The sequence below is a fragment of the Canis lupus genome, chromosome 5 (assembly GCF_048164855.1).
Source record: "Canis lupus baileyi chromosome 5, mCanLup2.hap1, whole genome shotgun sequence".
NCBI classification, from domain to species: Eukaryota; Metazoa; Chordata; class Mammalia; order Carnivora; family Canidae; genus Canis; species Canis lupus.
In genome coordinates, this window is record NC_132842.1 from 64931518 (window position 1) to 64953983 (window position 22466).

The following is a 22466-nucleotide window of genomic DNA, read 5'->3' on the forward strand; positions in this document are numbered from 1 at the left end:
TAAGTGGGGAAGAGGGAGAAAAAGGTGGAGCTAGTTCCTGATCCCAGCGGGTAGGTGTTGATGGTTTCAGGATTATGATTTAAGAGATAATTGCTCCTGTTTGGGGAAGGCACCAGAAAGCTGGGAGACACAGGTTTAGAATTGGGAAACGGGAGTCTCTTAAATTTAAAACCCCACCTTAAACTGGGGATTAAGTCAGCGAGAACCGTGCTGTTGCTGTGGCCAGAGAGAGGAGGAGTAAAAGTGAGAGAAAGAAATTATAGTACGATACTTAAGAAACTTCACTGAGCTGGAAAAAGGGAAGGAAGAGTTGGGTGGGCTGTCCACTCGCCTCACCGGCCCCACCCCTTTGTACTCATCCCACATATGGCCCCAAAAGGATGCAGGTGTCAACTGCGCACCATTGACGAACTGAAGTTGGTTGTGGGGCCAAGATACAGCCACAACTCTGACTCAAGCTGCAAGCTCCGAGGAGAAGGAACACTTCTCTCCTTCTCAGAGAGCTCTTTCTCAGCAGAGAGAAACCCAGAGAAATATCCCCTATGAAGTCCGAGCTCAGCTGACATCTGTGCAGTTTGTAAATTCCTAGTAATGTGAATGATGGGCCTTGGGAGCAAGGCCGCTAGGCAGGCAAGAGCCAGGCCCCCAGGATGGTTCTGCAACCAGAGCTGGCCATCGGACTTCTACCAAACAGAAACCAAAAGGTGCTTTCCTCCTGGAACCCTGGCCACCCCCAGGCAAGGTCTCCAGGCACACAAGCTTTTTGTAAAACAAGATGCACATCTCTTTGCAAATTGTTGCTCTCTTCTTTAAAGAGGGATGTTGTTCTAGAGAAAGTGGTGGAGTATCTTTTTTTTTTTTTTCTCTAGGGTTGGTTGTAAGAGATTTGCTCCATGAGTTTATCTAGGAGTTCCCACTGGGAGGTCATTTGAAAGGATCTCCTATATGAATGAAAATGAGTTTCCTGGCAGACCCCCCAGGCACACCCCCAAAAGCACACAGAGTCCAGGGCTCCACAGATCTCACACCCAATCCCAGCAGATGACAGAAGAACTCATCGTTTTTCACTGGATCCAAAGGTCCTACCTCTTGAGCTCAAAGATGAGAATCTGCGAGCCCTGCTGGGCTTTCTGAACATCCTACTACTAGGTTCCAGGAATTAGCTACACTCTGTTGCAGGATGATATTTTTTTTTTTCCACGCTGAGAAAAACCGCAATGGGATTTTAACCCAAAGGAAGCAAAGGTTTTCTTTTTTATAAATTCGATTAATCTTTTCCACTTTCTGTACCTCGAGACATTTCCTTTGGGAGGAATTTTGTACCCAGAGACCCCTTAGCGAGGCACTGTTGCATGCGGGGCGCAGCGAATTTAAGTGCAAGACGCCGAATGTGGACGGGAAGCAAAAATCGCAGGCACTTGCAGTCGCCAGCGAAGTCAGCTTCTAAATGCTGCCGTGCGGATGGCCCTGCAAGAGATGGAAGAGGAAGTTTGCCGCGGGCAGGCTGCACGGGACCTCGGGCCGGGAGGCGTGCGGGTGGTGACCAAGCCCGCCCTCCGCTCGCCACGGCTCACTTTCCCGCCGGAGCCGGCGCCGGGGCGCCTGGTCCCCGCGCGGCACCCGGCGCCGGTCTGGAGATAGCCCTTGGCTGTGGGCGGCGGGAGTCCCCCTGAAAGTGCGCCTTTTCGCCGCAGCGACTTGGCTGCTGGGGAGCGAGCGCGCCCGGCGCGCACGGCTTCGACTCCGCGGGGACCGGGGCACCCCCCCCGCCCAGCCCGCTCCCCGAGGCCCCAGGTTCGAAGCCTCTCCCGTGGCCGAGGCGAGGTGGAGGCTTTGGGCGCCCGCGGTTCGGGCGAGGAAGGAGTTTCCGAAACTCCTGGGGAAGCGAAGCCCCGGGGCGTGGAAAGTAACCGAGCCGCCGGTGGGGTTTCCAAACTTGGTCTGTGCTTTGGGTCAGTTTTAAGGCTCTCTCCTTCCGCCCCTCCAGCCCCAGCCCTAGCCAAGAGTTCTAAGGGCTAGTAACTAGCCGAGTCAATCCTTTTCTCTCTCTGGCCCCCCTTCCTTCCCAAACTTTCAGATCAGAAAAATACAGATAAGCCCCAGGAGTGGTTAATGCGGGTGCGTCCAAGCGTCCCCATCCCAACACACACAGCACCAGCACCAGCACCAGCACCAGCACCAGCACCGCCGCCTCCGCCGCCGCCCCGCGGCCCCTACTCCGTCCCTCCCACCTCCGGGTAGAGGAGGGACTGGGAACCTGATCTCCGGGCCCCTGCCCTAAACATTTCCCCATCAATAATGTTGATACCATCGATGCGCCTCCACCCCCACCCCCGGGGCACCGCTGCCGCCTTTTCGCCGTTTTTTGCTTGACACAAGAAAACGAAACCTCCTCTCCTGCCCTCCTAGCCTCGGGCCGGGAGCCCGCGGGGCCTGGGGCCTGGGGCCGAGGAAGCAGGGGCGCGGCCAGGGCGCGTGGGGGCGTCCTTCAGTTCTGGGGTGCCCAACCAGCGACAGCGGCAAGAGAAGGAGGGTCCCGGGCCCAGGCCAGGCCTCACTCCAGGCTCCATCCCAAATCTGGGGTCAGACTGGGCCAGCATAAGATAGGTTTGCAGGTGGGAGAGGCAGGCCTTGGAAAGGGGAGGCCCAACACCCTCTCCCCTTCCCAGGATCTGGGAGGAAGCAGAGAGAGGCTCGGAAACCCGTTCGCTGGGAACTCGGTCGTGGCCCGCGGCCTTGGGGCACAGCCCTTCGGTCTGCCAACCCACCGAGGCCCTCTGGGTCTGGGAAAACCGAGGAGACGCATTAGTAGAAACACAGACATCAAGCCCCCAAATGTGAGTTTGCAAAACTCGCCAAGCGCCTCCCCCGGGTGCGGTTCTTGTTGGCCCACGAGGTCACGACCCTGGCGCAGCTGCAGCCTCCCTTCGGGCCACCCCCATTCCCCGGCTCAGATCAGCCCCTGAGTACCAGGCCCTCTTGTGGAAAGGGCAAGTCCGACCCGCGTCAGCCTGGCTCCCCCAGCAGCTGCCCCACCCTGGCCCCGGCCGGCGCGACCCCCTACAGAGCGCGCAGGTCACTGGGGTGAGCGAGGCTTGGGGACCGGCTCCCGCTGTAGCACCTCGCTCGCACTCGCTGCCTTCTTTCGACCCGCGCTCAAAAGTAAAAACCAACCCCCCGCTCTGTCTCCGTTTTTATTAATTTAATTATTTCTTTGCCTCGCGGCACGCGAAGCCTCACCCGCGCCCTGACATCGCAGGGCCCGCGTCAGCGAACCGCGGAACTTGGGCCCCAGACAATGGCCCGTAATTGATGTATTGCCATCAACAATAAAGACCAATTCTCCTCTCCCCGCCATTCCGACCATCCCCCTCCTCCCATCCCCCCTCCTCCACCTCCCCTCTCCTCTCCTCTCTCCCGGCCACCGAGGGAAAGAAAACAAACAAGAAATTAGCGGGGGACGCCGCGCACGGAGCGAGACGCCCGCCTCTCCACCGTCGAGGACGCAAAAGAACGAAAAAAGTTGTTAAAGTTTGGATCCCCCCAATTAATTGGTCTCCGCTCGCCCATTTTTAATTTAGACATCGCGAAGCTGCTTTTGCGTGTGCATTTCGTTTGGTTGTTTGTTTTGGTGTTTTGGGGGGAGGGAAGGCTTTTCTGCCCCCCCCCCCATCTTAATAACGCAGCAAGTAACGAACACGTGTGAAGCTGTTCCGAGAGCTTCCCGGGGCGCACGCGGCGCGCACCGCGAAGAGGGGTTTGCGGGATCGCCAGCTCGGCTTGGATCCTGACAGCACGCGGTGACCCGGAGGCCCGGACTCTCAAGAAGCCAAGAGAGTTAGAGACGGATGCGGGCGGCTCCAAGTGCAGGCACAGTCAGAGAAACGAGTGTGCAAGTGCATATATGTACGGGCACGTTGGTGTACCTGGGATGGTGCGGGCTGCTGTGTGCGAGGACCACAGTTTGCAAGGGTGGGGGGGGGCGGTGCGGGATTGGCACGTGTAACTGTACACTTTCCCGGGGGTCTGGGAGAAGCGAGCGGCTCGCACCCCAGGAGCACGCAGATCCATCTTTGCCGAGGGATCTCTTTAAATATTCAGTGAGAAATAATGGCATTTGAAGCACCACCTATGGAAACATTATTATCTTCATTCTTCAACATCAGCCCCACTGATAGCTTCGTTCGTCTTTTTATCAAAATCTACTGTAACCAACAGGACCTGGGGAGAAAGGGAGAGCGAGGTGGAGAGAGGGAGTGTGGGGGGGGGGGGCGGGGGAAGGACCGAGCGAGGGCAGAAGAGAAGAAAAATAAGAGGGAGAAAAGGTGAAGAAAGGGCGAACAAGAATAAAGAAAGAGAGAAGTTACAACATGAAAAAAAAAAAAAAAAGTCGCCGGGAGGAAAACAGAAACATCCACCCGCACCCGCACACAAAAGATTTATAATTAAAAAAAAAAAAAAAAAAGACTGAAGATCAACGAAGCTAAGAGTCATTTGGGGGAGAGCGGTAAGGTCCGAAGCACCCGAAACTACTGGAAAGATTGGTGCCCACTTCGCGCGAACCGACTGTGGTGCTCTCCAGACTCAAGGGCGCTCCCGAATTGGGGCGTCCTTATGAGCCCTCTCTTCTCCCGATAGCGAGATAGGGCAGGGATTGTGTATCTGCACCCCCCGCCTCCCCCATTACTCGAGCGAAGTTTAGTTTGTCCTTCGGGCGCAGGACTTCGGGAGCCTTGGAGCGAGCAGACCCCGAGGCGCGAGGGCAGAGAGCTAGGCTGAGCCGAGGACTGAGCCTCAGGTTCGCGGGCGCCGGAGCCCGGCGGAGGGGGTGCGGGCCCCACGCTCCCGATTCCGGACCCCGGGGCGCGGGTAGGGAGGCTGCATCTCAGCCTGGGGAGACGGAGCTAGTGCGAAAAGTTTGGGTGCCGCGCTCGGCAAGTGCCGGAGAGATGGAGGCGAGCTTCCATCGGGCCAGACAGCTGCGGACCGGGAGGCCCCCCCCCCACGCACCCCCCCCCCACTCCCACGGCTCGGCGTGGCCACCTGGTTACTAGGAGCCTGGGGCGCGGCCCCCTCCCCCCAGGGTGCGGAGCCCGGGGTCCCGGGGACTGGCTTCGCCCACGGCCGAGCTGGCCTGGGCCGCGCCTCCCGAGGCCAGGGGCGGGCTGCAGCGTCCAGGGTAAGCGGCGGCCCCTCCCCTCCCCCCGGCTGGAGCTGAACTCGGATCCCAGGCCGGTCCCTGCTCTCCGCCCGCCCCGGGCTCGGCGGCGCCACCGCCGCCGCCGCCTCCCCGCGGAGTGACGCGCCCTGCAGCCAACCGGGGCAGCCGGGGGGGAGGTCCGGGAGGGGTCCTGGGCGGAGCCGGGCCGCCCCTTATCCCACGGGCTCGGGGCTGCTTCTCCCGAAAACTTCAGCCCTAATTGTCCTGGGAATGTCCGAGGTAGAGAAAGGGAGCGAGGGAGCACCGAGGGGCTGGGAGATCGGGGCCCTTTGAGAAGGATCCGGGTGGCGGGAGAGTCGCCCCTCCCCCCTCCAAAAGCCCCAAACCCATCACGTTCCCAAACCTTTCCTCGATCCTCTTCTCCGCGCCCCCGCGAGCCCGCGATCCAGGGGATGGAGAACTCGGGGCGAAGGAGCGCCGAGCCAGGCGGCCAGCGGGAGGGAGGCCGGGCCGCGGGCGGGAGGCGGACCGGCGTGGGGCTGGCTCTTCCCCACTCGCTTATTTTTTTTTTTTTTATGGGGTGGGGGTGGGCTGCTTTCTGGTAGCTCTTAAAGAAACGAAGAAACACTCACGAAACGGGACTTCCTCTCCCCCCCCCCGCCCAAATCCCGCCACGGGACTCCCTCCCCCCGCGGGCCGGCGCGCCTAGCGCCGGAGTTGGGAAGTTCGCCGCGCGCCCGCAGCCCGGGTCTCCAGCCCCCGCCGCCCGGCCCCACCCCCCGCCCCCCACCCGGGAGGCTTAATTCCGGGGAGGGCATGCTAATTCGGGTCGGCCCAGCCTGCGATGGGGGGGGGCGGGGGCGGGGGGGCGCAGGCCGGGGCGCCGGGCGCGCAGAGGCGAGGAGGAAGGCCCGCGGCGGCCGGGCCGCGGAGTCCCGGGCGGTCGCGAAGAGGGTTAACCCAGTGTCGGGCGGCGCGGCGCGCAGAGCCAGCCCCGCGGCCGGCTTATTGGGCCAGCGCGCGGAGAGACAGGGGTCTGCAGCAAATCACGAACTAATTGATTAAGGCGAGCGGGTTTGAATAGCGCTGGCCCGGTGCCAATCGCCTTTCAAAGAGCCCCTCTATGATTAATCGCAATGCATTATTGATAATCATAATTATAGCAGGACACATGCGCGCTGCGCCCGGGGCCGGGGAGCCGGGGAGGGGGCGGGCGGGCCGGCGGGCGGGGGGAGCCGCCGCCGCCGCCGCCGCTCGATTTCCGTAATTTTGAGAAGATTTTTTTTTAGTAATTTTTTATTCTGCCCCAGCTGATGTTTGAGCCAGCATGTCGCGGAGGAAGCAAGCGAAGCCTCAGCATTTCCAATCCGACCCCGAAGTGGCCTCGCTCCCCCGGCGAGATGGTGAGTGCTCCGGCCCGCGCCGCGGACACACACACGCACACACACGCACTCGCACTCACACTCACGCACACCCGGACCCACGCACACGCGGCTGGCCCCCGCGCCCACCGCCCCGGCCGCCGCCGCCGCGTCCCCGCTCGCCTTGCCCACTCGGCGGATTCCTCCTTTCCTTCCTTCATTCCTTTCCTTTCTTTTCTTTTCTTTTCTTTCTTTCTTTCTTTCTTTTTTTTTTTTCTTTTAATTTCCAACTTGCCTGCACCGGGCTCCCCCCCGCCCCCCCCCCCCGGCCCGGGGAGAGCAAACACTTCTCCCCGCAGGATCTTTCCGGAGTTGCTGGGTCCCCCCGGGGGGAGCGGAGCGGGCACGCGGGCCCGGCTCCTCCGGCCCGGCTTTTCCGGGGAGCGGCGGCCGGGGCCCGGGCGGCCGGTCGGCGAGGGGCGGGCGGAGGTCGGCCGCGCGGGGCCCCTGGCGCTTCCCCGCTCGGTGCCCGGGGGCCCCCCGGCCGGCCCCCGCCGCCCCGGCCCTGCTGCCTGCGGGAAGGAAGTTTACCGGGTGCCCGGGGCTGAGTCCCAGCGCGGGGGAGCCCCCTGTGCCGCGCCCCCCCAAGCGCTCACACCACACCTGGGCCCGCGCAGGGGCGTGGGGTGCCTTTAGGGGCTCAGGGCTGCCGGAGGCCGGGGACCTGTGTCGGGGCGCCGATGCCGGACACGCCGGGGTCGGGGCAGGGGTGGGGAGGGCTCTTCGCGGCTGGTTGCTTCGGAGGCACAGTGTAGGCTGACGGGGAACGGCGTTGGGGTCCGGCTACGCAAGTTTATTCCCGCATCTTTTCCCCCAGTACATGCACCCCACCCCCCGCCCCCGAGAAATCTTTACATTGAGTGTGCGCCCGCTGAGGATCGTGGTACCCTGTACTTCCAGGAACCCTAAGGGTCTTTCTCCAGGGCTGGGGGTAGGGTGGGGGGGCGCTCAGGCCAGAGGAGGACCCCCCCCCCTCCCGAAACAGAGGCACTCGCTTTCTCGGATGGAGGCGACAACTGCGTGGTCCCGAAGGGAATGAACAAGTCTGGAACAAAGTTTGTTTGAGGGCGCCGAGGCCGAGAGTAGGAGAGGTCCCGGCTGGGGATTTGGGGTCCGCAGGGAGCACACCTCGAATCCCTCCTCGTCCCCGAACGTGGCTCACTCTCGGGGCCTCCGCGCTGCCAGGCCCAGCGCCCGAGGCGCAGCAGCGGCGCCCGGGTCGGTCCCCGGCACGGTGCTCGCCTCTCGGCGGCGGGAGGACCAGGGCAACCCCGCCGGGCTCTCCGCGGCCCCGGGCGCCCCTCGGAATGCTCGAGCCTCGGGCTGCGTCTGGGGGTATGGAGGAGGGACTGGACCCCGACAGGGCTCGGAGGCGTGCCCTTAGGTCGGCACCTCTGTCCACCAAACTCTGCGGCCGCCCGGGCCCCGAGGTGCTCGGGCTCCTTCCCAAGAGGCCTGCTTCTCAGTAGACCTGGGGCGCGGGGAGCCGCGCAGAGCCCCGGCACCGAAGCCAAGGGACTCCCGCTGCCGTCACCCCGGCTGTCGGGAAGCGGGACTCCCGGCGTGGGGGTCCCTGTTAGAAATCCGGGGAGAACTGAGACCGATTAAGAAAACTGTTTACAATATTTGCCGGCCTCCCCCCCCCCCCCGCCCCAGTACTTTTTCGAGCTTCAAGCCATACCCCAGAGTCGCTGCAATTTCTCAGTCCCCGAATCCCGCTTGCCACCCCAGGCAAATCCCGGGACGCGAGGCAAATCGGGGTGAAATTACCCCAGGCCGCAGCACGAGCTCCGAATATTTTTCCGGGTTTTCTCGGCTGGCTTCTTCTGCTTCTCGCCCCCACACCCGTCTTTTCCTAAAGTTTCTTGTGAGACCTTCCACCCCAGAACACTGTTCAAGTTCCCAGTTGGTGTAGGAAAAACCAAACGGAGAAGAAAGAGTTTTTCGGGTTTTGTTTTGTTTTGTTGGGGTTTGGGTTTGTTTGTTTGTTTTGGGGTTGGTTTTTTTTTTTTTTTTTTTTGGTCCATTTTTACCGATTTCATACATTTTCAAAAAAGGAGAAGAAAGACTCGGGCTTCGCGGAGAAATGATGCCTGCTAGATCCTTGCCTTTCTCCGGTCGCCTTCTAAATCCGGAATTTTTAATAGTTAAGGCTTCTCATAAAGCGATAGCATAAAAGGAGTTCACTACCTCTTACCATTATTATTTATTAGGACTTTTTTTTTTTTTAAGTTTATTTGAGCTTTGAGGTAAGTTAATTAAGTAACTGAATCAAGTTTCTTTTTTCTTTCTTTCTTCCTTCCTCCCTCTTTCTTTTTTCTTCCCATTCTTTCTCCCCCAAAGCTAGTTCATTGTCCTAAGAAGCAGTAAAGTGTTAGGGGCCCGGTGGCCAGCACTCCCCTCCTGGCTCTTTCTCACCTCTCCCCACCCCCTCTTTTTCTTCGGTGGTAATGGTTTTAAGTTATCACTGTTTTTACATGGTTGAACAATAAGTTTGGGGGAAGCTGCCTAGAGGGTAGATTTTGTAATAGGGTTACAGGATTTAGTATGTTGTAATAATATTAGTACACAACTAATCCTCCTCAGCGTCTGACTTACAGGAGGGCCTTCTACACTCTACGCTTTTTTATTTGGGAATAGTGGGGAGATAGTGGACCCTGAGAGTACATGGCATCTCTCAAAGTTACCTTTCAAAAGTCACCACCTTTTCTGCAAGGAATTCAGCAATCTCTATTCATCTCCCTACACAGGACACACACTACACCAAGTTGTTGAGGTTTGGGGTGGTTTTGTGTGCTTTTTGGTTTTGTTTTGGGTTGGCTTTTTTTTGTTCACATATATAAAGGTTATTAAATTTTTTGGAAGACGGCGCCTCAATCAACATGCGCCTCACTCAACATGTTACCTTTTTCTCATGTCTTGAAATGGTCTGAAAATATGGTCAGTGAAACCTCGAACAAACCAAAGTTAAATGCAGTTGGTGTCCTTGACATACGCTGGCACCTCAAACATGATGATTTCTACCTAGAGCGGGACCTAGAAAAGTTTGTGGGCTCCAAGTCATGGGAGCCCAGAAGCAGAGACTCAGGCTGAGAGCAGCCAGAGCTGCTGCTCTGTGTGTCATGCATGTGTTGTGTGTGCGTGTGCATGTGCGTGTGTGTGTGTTCATGCGTATACAAAGAAAACCAGAGCCATGCAAAACAGCCACACGGATAACTCCCTCAGAACAAGTTCAAGAAAACAAGATTATTTGGTCAGTCCTGCAGTGTTCATATTTTAATTCAGCTGTAATACCAGGAACCCCCTACATTAAACTGGGAAATTTTTCTGTTTCTTATGAAACCAAGATTATGACACATGTTACTTGTCTCTTAAATGGTATTCAACAAGTCTCAAATTATTTGTAGGAAGATTACTGCCATGAGAAAAATAATTTACCTAGATACATAATTTTGAGGAAGGGGAATATTAGAATCTAATGCTTTTCTGTGCTGGTTCTTTCCTAAGCTCTAGTTTTCAGAGAGATGTGTGTGTCTGTTGGGTTTTTCTTCCTTGGGTGGTGTTTTTAAGATTCAAGTAACCACAGGCATGGCCCATTCAGAGTCCATTCATTTATTACAGTATTTTGGTGATCAGCTCTTGCAAGGAAAGATAATATTGGAAGAAAGATAAAAACATCCCGAACTCAAGATAAAACATTGACTCGTATAAAGTATCATAAACATTCCTCTTATTTATATTAATAATGAAATTCTATTATTTACCAAAGTAATTTACTCATTGTGAGCAGCTTAATGGCAAGACATTGATTTCTGGGCCTAAAAGGTTAGAGAGAACTATAATTAATTGCTTTTTTTGAAAAACCGACACCTGCACGATAAGGCAGTTGGAAAGAATTCGTGTTTCATCAGGCCTATTTTAAGTTTGTGGCATAATGGAAGATTCTGGATGAGAGAACGCAAACTGTTTTGGAGGGATTTGCTTCGGGCTGCAAATACTTTCTAAAATGTTAAAAACAAACCTACCAACAAGCAAAGTGTACATGGGCGTGAAAGCATGTATGCAAAAGTGAATTGGTGATACTGAGGGTCTCACAGTGTCTTGCACAGCAAGTTTCTCCTATGGTTTATAGGCACAAGTGCCAATTTATAGGTTACTCTTCGGGGACTTTATTTCATTTCTTTCTACGTTTGCAGGTAGCAAGTCCTCTTTACCAGGAGCCCTTTAGGAGGCAGAAACCCCCGTTTCTCCCGGTGGAGATCTTAGTGGGAACTCCAGCAGGCCAGCCAGCCAGCCAGCCAGAGTCCCCAGTCTGCTAAGTTTTTTGAAATGGTTCAAAGCCCAGTATGTAGTAACCAGAACAAAGTCCTCCTGCAGTCTTCATTCAGTTTTCCTAAGACATGGCTTGGTGCACTGCTCGCCACATCTCCCAAAACTCTCTTAGCTTCACCAAAACTGGAGGAATGTAGCAGCTTAGCGGAGATGGTAAATTACCCGGAGCCCCAGCACCCCTCCCCTCCCCCCCCCAACACACACAGAAAAAAAGTGTGTGGTGCCAGGCTTTAGAAAAGCTAAACGTGTCGAGCTGTTTTAACCTTTGCTAGCCTCCTCCTATGCAAAGGTGACAAGGTCCAGATCATAATATGTCCTTCAGTATCTTCCCAGTGACCCCCAAATTGAGTCTTGCTAGTCACTTAGCAGGAAGTTGGTAGTTTATTTTAGTTTCACCTTATCAGCCTGGCTTCTTTTCCTAACCTTCTTCCCCCGTCACCCTCAGATGCCAGACCCCCAAAGGAGAAGATTGACAGGTAGTCCCCATAGCTCAGTTCTACCCTCAAACAACAGGGATTTAGTTTCTTGTGCCTTTGCCAATGTTTATGTAGTCAAAGTTTAGATCTCGCCTTAAGGAGTCTCTCTTTTTACGCGTCACTGGAATAGGAAAGCCGCAAAGTTTTTGCACCAAACCCTTGCAACTGGAACCCCATCTAGTGTTCGGTTTGATTCATCCAAGGGGAAGACATTTTCCCCCTTCCGTTTATTGTGTCCATGAGGGGGGCTTGTATCGCAGCTCTCAAAGGAGTGTCTTGTCCCGGGTGTTATTTATTTATTTTTTTCCCAGAGATATCACTTGTATTCTTCTACGAGACAAGACCCTAATCCTGGCCAGAACGCGGAGGGAATTGAAGCCAGCCAGTAATGTGTCATTTGGTTGCATATAACAGAGAGGAAAACTTAAGACACTATCACACAGAGTGTGCAGGGCATACGTTGGAGCGCTTGAAATTTCTTTGGCCTCTTACGCTTGACCCTCAGATGTAGGCTTTTCCCAGGTCTGGGCTAAAATATGTATGTACGTTATTATAACACTACGAAAAAGATAAAACAGCAGTCAATCAAAAATGCTGGTGATGGCCTTTCTAAATTGGTCTACGGCGAGGGACAGCCTGTAAAAATGATAAGCTCCAAAATCACAATCCTGAGAGGTTCTATTAAAAATGTTCATGGGATCTTCAGGCAGTGGAAAGTAAAGTGAAGGATCTTTCTGAAGAGCTCCAGCAAAGAAGACTAAATGCGGTAGAATAGAGTTGTTTTGTTTTGTTTTGTTTTTTTCCTGGCTGGCTAAACCTTGCTGTGTGGGGCATAGTTTTATTTTTGTTTTCACAGTAGACAGATATACTGGAACACTTCAATTTTCTGCCTCCTATTCTGCAATGTTAGGTTGAGATGATGAGAAACTGACAAATTTGAATTGGGTGTCAAGTACCTAAATAGTATAAGACTTAAAACATCTGGGATTTTAGTATAAATTGGATGGAGCTGTAAGGTCAGCCCCTTCTCCTCTAAAAAAAGTAGAAACTTAAAAAAAAAAAATCCCAGAAAAATTCCAGATATCTTTTTGTGTGTACAAACTTAGCAAACCACTACTTCTCACATTTTCCTGCCTGACTAGGATTATAAAATTAATTTGTATGCAAGCTCCATAGAAAAGGACCTGGAATGTTACTTTCACCATAGTACAGGGAACGAGGCAACTGTATTTACTATAATGGGGTCACCAGTTGCAATCCTGTGTAACAGATTACTGAGAAACAAGATAGCAGACGGTCAGAAAAATGAATTAGAACACCTTAGTGTGTGTGTGTGTCTTATTACAACTTAAAATGTTCCCTCTGGTAGTTAAAGATTCAAACTAGTCCTCATGCTTTGTCTTTGTTGTTGTTGAGCTACTTCATTGCAATTCAGTTCAGAACGCAGATAGATTGAAAGTTAAGAGCTATTACAGTATAGCGACACCTGCTTTTGAAATAAATCAAAATAGATACTGGATTTTTTTTTTGGGGGGGCGTTCATAAACATCAGGAGATTAAATTAGTCGACTCTACAGTGAGATCAAATGTCAGCTTATTAAAATGTTGTGAAAATCCAAGCTTAAAACATGGGCAGCTTTTTAACACAGTCTCTTTCTTAGAAGCAAGCAGGCATTTATTTTTAAGCATCTACATTTTCCGTCCAGTTAGCACAATCCTAAATATAAAAATGTTCAGGTTGAAAAACTTGAAAATTCTCAAGTGAGTCTTGAAGCAGCACAAATGCCAGAATTGGAGCGCAGGAAAGTAATAATCAGCTAAATCCTATAAAGTAACCTTTTTTTTATTTTGTCTATATATTATGAGAATATCAGATGTTTGCAAGTTATAAAGAATTAAAATGCCCTTTAATCGTGAACACAGATGTGCTAAATATTTGAAGCAACTACATTGTAATGTGTACAATTGATGAAGTCAGTTTTCTGATTTCCCTTGCTAGTTATTTAGTTCTGAATCTGTCATTATTTGTCTAAGCCCAGCTGACCAAGCAAAACTGTGTTTTAAAGTGGCTTTATGTTTTGATAAATGTGAGCTGGTTGAAAAGTATTTTCCACTGAATGCAGAGCTTAATAGAACATGCTGACATAATAGTTTTAATGCATTTTGTTGAAAATGTGTGAACAAACAGAATAGCTTTTGTTCCTTCATAATTGGCTGTAAAAGTAGATGGAAACATAACCATTACATATGGAAATGTGCAAAGAGAAAGAAATAACATTTCTGTTGAATATATTAGGAATTGCATTTCCTAGTTTAAAATAAGCATCTGAAATGGATGCATCATTTAAAATTGGTTGTCAAAATAAGAAGCTTTAAACAGAATTTTTGTCACATTATTTTTGTCCCAAGTTAAGCAACATAACTTCAGCGAATTTCGTTTAATATTTTGTTTACATTATTTTAAGGCAGGGAGAGAGACAGAAAGTGCTTAAAACAGCACCTTGGATGTGCACAGGAATCCGGTGCCAATTAGGATGATTAAACATTAAATTAAAACTGAATCATTATTGGTATTTTCTGCTACAGCTAAGATTTGTTTGGTATTGTTAATGCATTTTGCTCTATACCCTTGTGGAGATTAAAAGATGGGTATTAGAAAAGCTAGCTTGTTAAGTATAACTTAGCTACTCAAATAACACTCCCAGTGAATAAAGTGTGCATACATTTGGCATACTTCACCGGGGCTTCTCATCAACTTGGGCATCACTCAAGACAAATAGAGTTAAAGGAATTTCCAGAAGTTAGAATTTAGGTATTAATTATATTTTCTGGAATGTAAAAATACTCAAGCTTTTTATTTTTATTTTTTTATTTTTTGGATGTTTACTACGAAAAGGCAAATGGCTGACTCTTTTGAGTTGACTCTGAAGTTTACCGAAAAAGCAACATTTTGAATCTGTATTTATTCATATTTGCAATTAGTTGGGGTTTTTTTTTTTTTTTTTTCCCTCCCTGCAAGTTTTCTGGGAGATTCAATTTGGAAGTCATGGAAACTAACTATTATCTGATTCAGTTCTGCAGAAAAGCATGCAGGGAGGTAATCCTTGAATTAAACAGTTTTTTTTTTTTTTTCACAGCCTTCGGAGATGACCACACACCATTTGTACAACAGAAGTTGGTGTTCCCCATGCTGGGCAAACAATGGGACTCCATCCTGTCTTTGAATAGGATGTTAGCTTGGAGTTGGAGATTTTTATGTTTAATTTACAAATGGATCTTAGCGAGAAGAAATCTGAGCAACCAGTGGAAACAAACATGAAATAAAGGGATTTTTATAATGAAAGGTTCAGGACAATCTGTTAAACAATTGATAACAGTTAAGAGCAAACTGTTTTTAAAGGCATTCAGACAAGGAGAATTGCACAGCCTTTCCAAACTCGAAACCAAGAATTATTTCTTCCCTTCCCCTTAATGGCACATCCTTCTAGAAGTTGCTGTTGAATCAGAAATGTAAATCTTGTGCCAGTTTTTATAGATATAGAGAGCATTTTTGATGAAATATTTAGAGGCATAGCGTTGCCATTTGGAGCACAGTGGCATATATTCCTTGAAGAGCAGAATGGTAGCCAGGGCCGCATTCTTTAATTTTAAAAATAAACATGCCATGGGGTGATGTATAGGTGCCAGGCAGGCCTTGTAACGGATTATGATCATTGTGTTTCTCTTCCGTGTGTGTGTGTGTGTGTGTGTGTGTGTGTGTGTGTGTGTTGCTTTGCTTTCTTGTTTGTATTCAGCGGAGTCTTGAGCAGTCTGGAGGATTTGTTACTGATGTGGCTAAAGTGTGTTTGTCACCAATCAGCCTTGGCTCAGGTTCTAGGTAGGGGCTGGAGGTGATTTTTAAGGTGTCAGTCTTCTGCTTGGTGATATGCATCCTCCCCACCCCCCCTCCCCCGCCCCGTCAACAACTGATTGGAACCTGAATGACTACAAATTAGTTTAGTGACAGAACAAACTGTCACAGATATCTTTGAATCAGTTGAAAATGAATAAGGTTGACAGAAACTCAAGAGGCTAATAAGTCCTCAGAATGGTTGCCGGACCCTCTCTGGATGAGTAGACAATAAGGTGTATAAAATATTGGAAATCAATGTTTTGCTATGGAATTTCATTATGCACCAATGTCTTCAGTTCGTAGTATTTTATATTTTGATGGATTATCTGAAGACCTTGGCTATCTGAGATACCCGATGATAGGAACTCCTCCACACCCTCAAAATTTAATTATGAACGTTCTTAGGTGCAATCGACTGGTTTTCAGGGGCCAGAGTTTTGAGTTTGGAAGACAGAACACGATTGGTCAGCCTCCACCTCCTTGTTTTGCAGTCACGGGTGACCCGGGGTGCCCTGGCCCCCTTTCTAACCCTGCACCTTTTGATATTTGCAGGAGACACAGAGAAAGGTCAACCAAATCGCACCACCAAGAGCAAGGACGCCCACGTCTGTGGCCGGTGCTGTGCCGAGTTCTTTGAATTGTCAGATCTTCTGCTCCACAAGAAGAACTGTACTAAAAATCAATTAGTTTTAATCGTCAATGAGAGCCCGGCCACCCCACCCGAAACCTTCTCTCCCACTCCCCCTCCCGAGCATCATCCCGATGAACCACAAATGAATGACCCCGCTAACAAAACAGATCAGGCCGACTGCAGTGACCTTTCGGAACACCGCGGCCGCGACAGGGAAGAGTCCATGGAGGTGGAGGCCCCGGGGGCTAACAAAGGTGGCGGTGGCGCTCCGGGCGGCGGCGGCGGTGGCAGCGGCGGCGGTGGCAGCAACAGCGGTGCCACGCCGGGCGGCGGCGGCGGCCCCTCCACAGGTACCTCAGCGATCACAACCTCTCTACCTCAACTCGGGGACCTGACGACACTGGGCAACTTCTCCGTGATCAACAGCAATGTCATCATTGAGAACCTGCAGAGCACCAAGGTGGCGGTGGCCCAGTTCTCCCAGGAAGCGAGGTGCAGCGGGGCCTCCGGGGGCAAGCTGGCCGTCCCGGCCCTCATGGAGCAGCTCCTGGCCCTGCAGCAGCAGCAGATCCACCAGCTGCAGCTGATCGAACAGATCCGCCACCAAATACTGCTGTTGGCTTCTCAGAACGCAGACTTGCCAACGTCTCCTAGTCCTCCTCAAGGGGCTTTACGAACATCTGCCAACCCCTTGTCCACACTAAGCTCCCATTTATCTCAGCAGCTGGCGGCGGCAGCTGGATTAGCACAGAGCCTCGCCAGCCAGTCTGCCAGCATCAGCGGCGTGAAACAGCTCCCCCCCATCCAGCTACCTCAGAGCAGTTCCGGCCACACCATCGTTCCACCCAACAGCGGCTCTTCCCCCAACATTAACATTTTGGCGGCAGCGGTGACCACCCCGTCCTCGGAAAAAGTGGCTTCGAGCGCTGGCGCCTCGCACGCCGGCCACCCGGCAGCCTCGGCGTCATCCTCACCAGCTTTTGCAATAAGCAGTTTATTGAATCCTGCATCTAATCCACTTCTACCTCAGCCGGCCCCCGCTAACTCGGTTTTCCCCAGCCCCTTGCCCAACATCGGAACGACTGCAGAGGATTTAAACTCCCTGTCTGCCTTGGCCCAGCAAAGAAAAAGCAAGCCACCAAATGTCACTGCCTTCGAAGCGAAGAGTACTTCGGATGAGGCGTTCTTCAAACACAAGTGCAGGTTCTGCGCGAAGGTCTTCGGGAGCGACAGTGCCTTGCAGATCCACCTGCGCTCCCACACCGGAGAGAGGCCCTTCAAGTGCAACATCTGCGGAAACAGGTTCTCCACCAAGGGGAACCTCAAAGTCCACTTCCAGCGCCACAAAGAGAAATACCCTCATATCCAGATGAACCCCTATCCCGTGCCTGAGCATCTGGACAATATCCCCACGAGTACCGGCATCCCATACGGCATGTCCATTCCTCCGGAAAAGCCGGTCACCAGCTGGCTAGACACCAAACCGGTCCTGCCCACCCTGACCACTTCGGTCGGCCTGCCGTTGCCCCCGACCCTCCCGAGCCTCACACCGTTCATCAAGACCGAAGAGCCAGCCCCCATCCCCATCAGCCATTCTGCCACCAGCCCCCCAGGCTCAGTCACTAGTGACTCCGGGGCCCCCGAGCCGGCCCCCAGAAACCTGGGTGGGCTCGCAGATGAGGCCGAAGGGTCCACGGTGCCACCCTCCGGTGGCAAAAGCGAAGAGAGTGGCCTGGCCCCCGGCTCAGCCGCGGCGGCCAGTAGCAGCTGTCTGAGCTCCCCAGCAGCAGACGGTGGCCCGGGCAGTGCCACCGCCTTCACCAACCCCTTGCTGCCGCTCATGTCTGAGCAGTTCAAGGCGAAGTTTCCGTTTGGGGGCCTCCTGGACTCGGCCCAGGCGTCAGAGACATCCAAGCTGCAGCAGTTGGTAGAGAACATTGACAAGAAGGCCACGGACCCCAATGAGTGTATCATCTGCCACCGGGTCCTCAGTTGTCAGAGCGCCTTGAAGATGCACTACCGGACGCACACCGGGGAGAGGCCCTTTAAGTGTAAGATCTGCGGCCGGGCTTTCACCACGAAAGGGAACCTTAAAACCCATTATAGTGTCCATCGTGCTATGCCCCCGCTCAGAGTCCAGCATTCCTGCCCCATCTGCCAGAAGAAGTTCACCAACGCTGTGGTCCTGCAGCAGCACATTCGAATGCATATGGGCGGTCAGATCCCCAACACCCCGGTCCCCGACAGCTACCCCGAGTCCATGGAGTCAGACACGGGCTCCTTTGACGAGAAGAATTTCGACGACCTGGACAACTTCTCCGATGAAAACATGGAGGACTGTCCCGAGGGCAGCATCCCTGACACGCCCAAGTCCGCGGATGCGTCCCAAGACAGCCTGTCTTCTTCGCCTTTGCCCCTGGAGATGTCAAGCATCGCTGCTTTGGAAAATCAGATGAAGATGATCAATGCCGGCCTGGCAGAGCAGCTGCAGGCCAGCCTGAAGTCCGTGGAGAATGGGTCCGTCGAGGGGGACGTCCTGACCAACGATTCGTCCTCGGTGGGTGGTGATATGGAGAGCCAAAGTGCTGGCAGCCCGGCCATCTCAGAGTCTACCTCTTCCATGCAGGCTCTGTCCCCATCCAACAGCACCCAGGAGCTGCACAAGTCACCCAGCGTGGAGGAGAAGCCACAGAGAGCAGTACCTAGCGAGTTTGCCAATGGCCTGTCCCCCACCCCCGTGAATGGGGGGGCTTTGGATCTGACATCCAGTCACGCAGAGAAAATCATCAAAGAAGATTCTTTGGGGATCCTCTTCCCTTTTAGAGACCGGGGTAAATTTAAAAACACTGCTTGCGACATTTGTGGCAAAACCTTTGCTTGTCAGAGTGCCTTGGACATTCACTACAGAAGTCATACCAAAGAGAGACCATTTATTTGCACAGTTTGCAATCGCGGCTTTTCCACAAAGGGTAATTTGAAGCAGCACATGTTGACACATCAGATGCGGGACCTACCATCACAGCTCTTCGAGCCCAGTTCCAACCTCGGCCCCAATCAGAACTCGGCGGTGATCCCCGCCAACTCGTTGTCATCTCTCATCAAGACAGAGGTCAACGGCTTCGTGCATGTCACTCCTCAGGACAGCAAGGACACCTCCACCAGTCACGTCCCCTCTGGGCCTCTGTCCTCCTCCGCCACGTCCCCAGTTCTGCTCCCAGCCCTGCCCAGGAGAACTCCCAAGCAGCACTACTGCAACACGTGTGGCAAAACCTTCTCCTCGTCGAGCGCCCTGCAGATCCACGAGCGAACTCACACTGGAGAGAAACCCTTTGCTTGCACTATATGTGGGAGAGCTTTCACAACAAAAGGCAATCTGAAGGTACCTCACTCTCTCTGTCCCTCACCCAGCCACCCACCCAGCGGCCCTGTCACCGGTCACCATTGATTATCTGTAATGCATGCTCCCCACCCCCAACCCCCAGCCAGCAGCCCCCACAGGCAGGATATGCAGGGAGAGAGTTCTCGTGAGGGTACCTGCCACGTGTGGCTGACGGCAGAGAAACAAGGGTGCCCGTGTGGGTCATGATCGTGCCGGGGACCTGGGGATCCAGGACAGGCTGCGGCCTGCCGAGCGTGAGAGCGCCTGCAATCGTTTGGTACGCCTAAGCCAAATAGCAGCCCATCCCCGCTGTCTCGCTAAGTGCACCAAATGAATTGCCTTACCTACCAAGCAAGACAGCCCGGCGTTGCCATGGGGTATTGATTAAAGACCTCCACGTGGCCTGTGTGCAGCCCGTATCACTTAATAATTACCGTCCTCCTCGGCGGATGCATCTATTTTTCATAACTCCGCAGTCCAGCACGGCTTGCGTCCCGAAAAAAAACAATAACGTCACACTGCTCTGCTAATGGGCATTATGATAATTGATTATACAACATTTCCTGCTGATATGTGTTGGAAATAAAAGCAAATATGCTTAGGTTCTAGAGCAACAGTTGAGCGCTCTTACTGTGTACATTTTTTCTGTTGACAGAGTCTTTCTCTAGAGATTGCTGCCAGTAATGCGAGATGAATAATTACTTTCTGGCTTTGCTCGCCGTGCTTGGGCCCTCCGATGGGCAATCTGTGAGGGGTACTTTCTTCCCATCTGAAAAGGACATTTATAGGGTAAAGGGTGTCAGATACAATACTTACCATCGCAATGAGAGTGGACATAACAATTCTAACCCTGAAAGGAGCTATCTGCGACTGACTGGCTTGCTTGAGGCCATTATAAGCTAAATACGGGTAATAAAAAAAGAGTAAGTAAGGCAGGCATCTTGGCCCAGGAAGAGGGAAGGCGGCCCAGGGCTGGGGAGAGCACACGCGTTATTACCAGGCGGCCGGAGTGGACGGTTCCCGTTCCCTTCTCCGCGGTCTGGCACTTTAATAAGAATAGACATGTGGGCCACTGGCTTTGTCGAGTGTTGGGATATGAGCTGAGACAGATTCAACTATTAAGCTTCTCCCTTCCTCTCTCTCTCTCTCTCTCTCCCCTTCTTTCTTTTTCTTTTTCTTCTTCTTTTTTTTTTTTCCCCTTCCAACCCCCCCCTCCCCTGCCTCATCTCAGGTACACATGGGCACTCACATGTGGAATAGCACCCCTGCGCGACGGGGTCGGCGGCTCTCTGTGGATGGCCCCATGACATTTCTAGGAGGCAATCCTGTCAAGTTCCCAGAAATGTTCCAGAAGGATTTGGCGGCCAGGTCAGGAAGCGGGGATCCTTCCAGTTTCTGGAATCAGTATGCAGCGGCGCTCTCCAACGGGCTGGCCATGAAGGCCAATGAGATCTCCGTCATTCAGAATGGTGGCATCCCTCCAATTCCTGGAAGCCTGGGCAGCGGGAGCAGCTCACCTATTAGTGGGCTGACGGGAAATCTGGAGAAGCTCCAGAACTCAGAGCCCAGCGCTCCTCTGGCCGGCCTGGAGAAGATGGCCAGCAGCGAGAACGGAACCAACTTCCGTTTCACCCGCTTCGTGGAGGACAGCAAAGAGATTGTCACAAGTTAAAGCAACTCTGGCTGGAGAAACAGCATCCCCCCCCCAACAACACCCCATTCAGAACAAGACCCACGGTTGCCTCCTCCTCCTCCTTGCCCGTCCCCCCCCCACCCCCTACCCCTTCCCTTCTGGTTCCCCCAGATCTATGAACTACAACATTATGAAGACATTCTTTTGTACCTTGTTCAACTTCTAGAGTTATAAGAAAGCTTATTTATTAGTGAATATAACCTGGCTTTGCAAACAGAATGCAAGCGTTAACTTTGGTCTTCTGTATTTTGGACTAAATACTAATTGACTAGAGTGCTATAAACTTGCTGTAACATTTATGGCAATCGCAAGTTGCCCTGCTAGGCGGTCTTAATCTGGCATTAACTTATTTTCTATATCCGGTTTAATATGAATCTGGTGTCGATGCAATGCCTCAGTGATGCATTAGATCTCTAATAAAGTCTGTATATAAATGTACACTTTGATCCTGCTGGAGAATTTTATCAGCAAACACATTGTCTAATCTTTCAAAACAAATTTAAGCAAAGGACTGAAAGTACAGACTGATCAATGTGGTTCTTTGAAAGGTTTGGGGTTTTGTTTTTGTTTTTGTTTTTTGATTTTGATTCGAAAATTCAACCTGCTTTTTTTTTTTTTTTTGTAGATTTAACCATTTCCGTTTTGAACTGCTATTTGTATTGTGCTTTTTACTTGAGTCGTCCTCAATGTTGATAAGTTTCTGTACAGTAATAAGCACGCAGAATTCTTTAGAGAAAATACAAGTGTTGTTTTGGTAGTTGAAACTGAGACGTAACATTTTGCCTTGTAGGTATATTCACAATAGAAAATGTGTGCTGGAATTACACAATGCTGCTAAGTATGGCATCTTGAACAACCGTCAGTGGAGAAAATGTAGATGCTCTTGTATATACGATAAGAAATATCACTTTCATTAAAATGTACATATGTTCCTTACAAGAGCAAATGCTTCTTCTTGATCAAGAGAGCAGGTATAGTGTTTGTTTATTTTGTATTAGGTATGGAAGAAAACAAAATTGGACTGTTACATGCACTTTCTTGGAAAGTTGAAAGGAAATGGGGGGTCCAATTTCTTTAACATTTAATACTTACTAACAACAGAGATACTGTAATTTTACTCAAGTAATCAAATACATTTTTTTTTTGCAACAGATAAAACAAAATACTGTGTCTGTGTTTTTAGAGTGCATTTCTATTTAGCCAGGCCCCGAAATGTATTTTAACATTTCCCCAGGCACCAGTAAAGTGTATGTGAGTGTGTATCTCTCTCTCTCTAAATAAGGAATTGTAAAAGGCGTAACAGAAACAGGTTTGCATGGGCCTGTGGGTTTGCTTTTTTTTTCCTTTCTCTTTCATTTTGTCGTTTCTCTTTTTAATTTGGAGGATCTAGATATTTCCCCAGTCATCCATGACTCATCTGGGCACTCAACCCCCACCCCCCCCAAGAAGGAGGAAAAATGAAATAAAAAGCAGTTCTTGGA

The 22466-nt window shown here is 51.6% G+C and overlaps 1 protein-coding gene and 1 long non-coding RNA gene across 2 annotated transcripts; one reads left to right on the forward strand and one right to left on the reverse strand.

The window, feature by feature from the left end:
* Window positions 1–1289: 1289 nt before the first annotated feature.
* LOC140633915 (uncharacterized) lies at window positions 1290–5739 on the reverse strand. The gene is made up of 2 exons (XR_012031508.1): window positions 5565–5739; window positions 1290–1467 (listed from the first exon to the last, which is right to left on the reverse strand). It is a non-coding gene; the product is annotated as an uncharacterized lncRNA (long non-coding RNA).
* On the forward strand, window positions 5407–22148 carry SALL1 (spalt like transcription factor 1). Its single transcript, XM_072827085.1, has 4 exons — window positions 5407–5440; window positions 6472–6564; window positions 15835–19292; window positions 20524–22148. Exons 2-4 carry the CDS (start codon window positions 6489–6491, stop codon window positions 20962–20964), a joined length of 3975 nt encoding a protein of 1324 aa, XP_072683186.1. The 5' UTR covers window positions 5407–5440; window positions 6472–6488; the 3' UTR covers window positions 20965–22148.
* The last annotated feature ends 318 nt before the right edge of the window (window positions 22149–22466 follow it).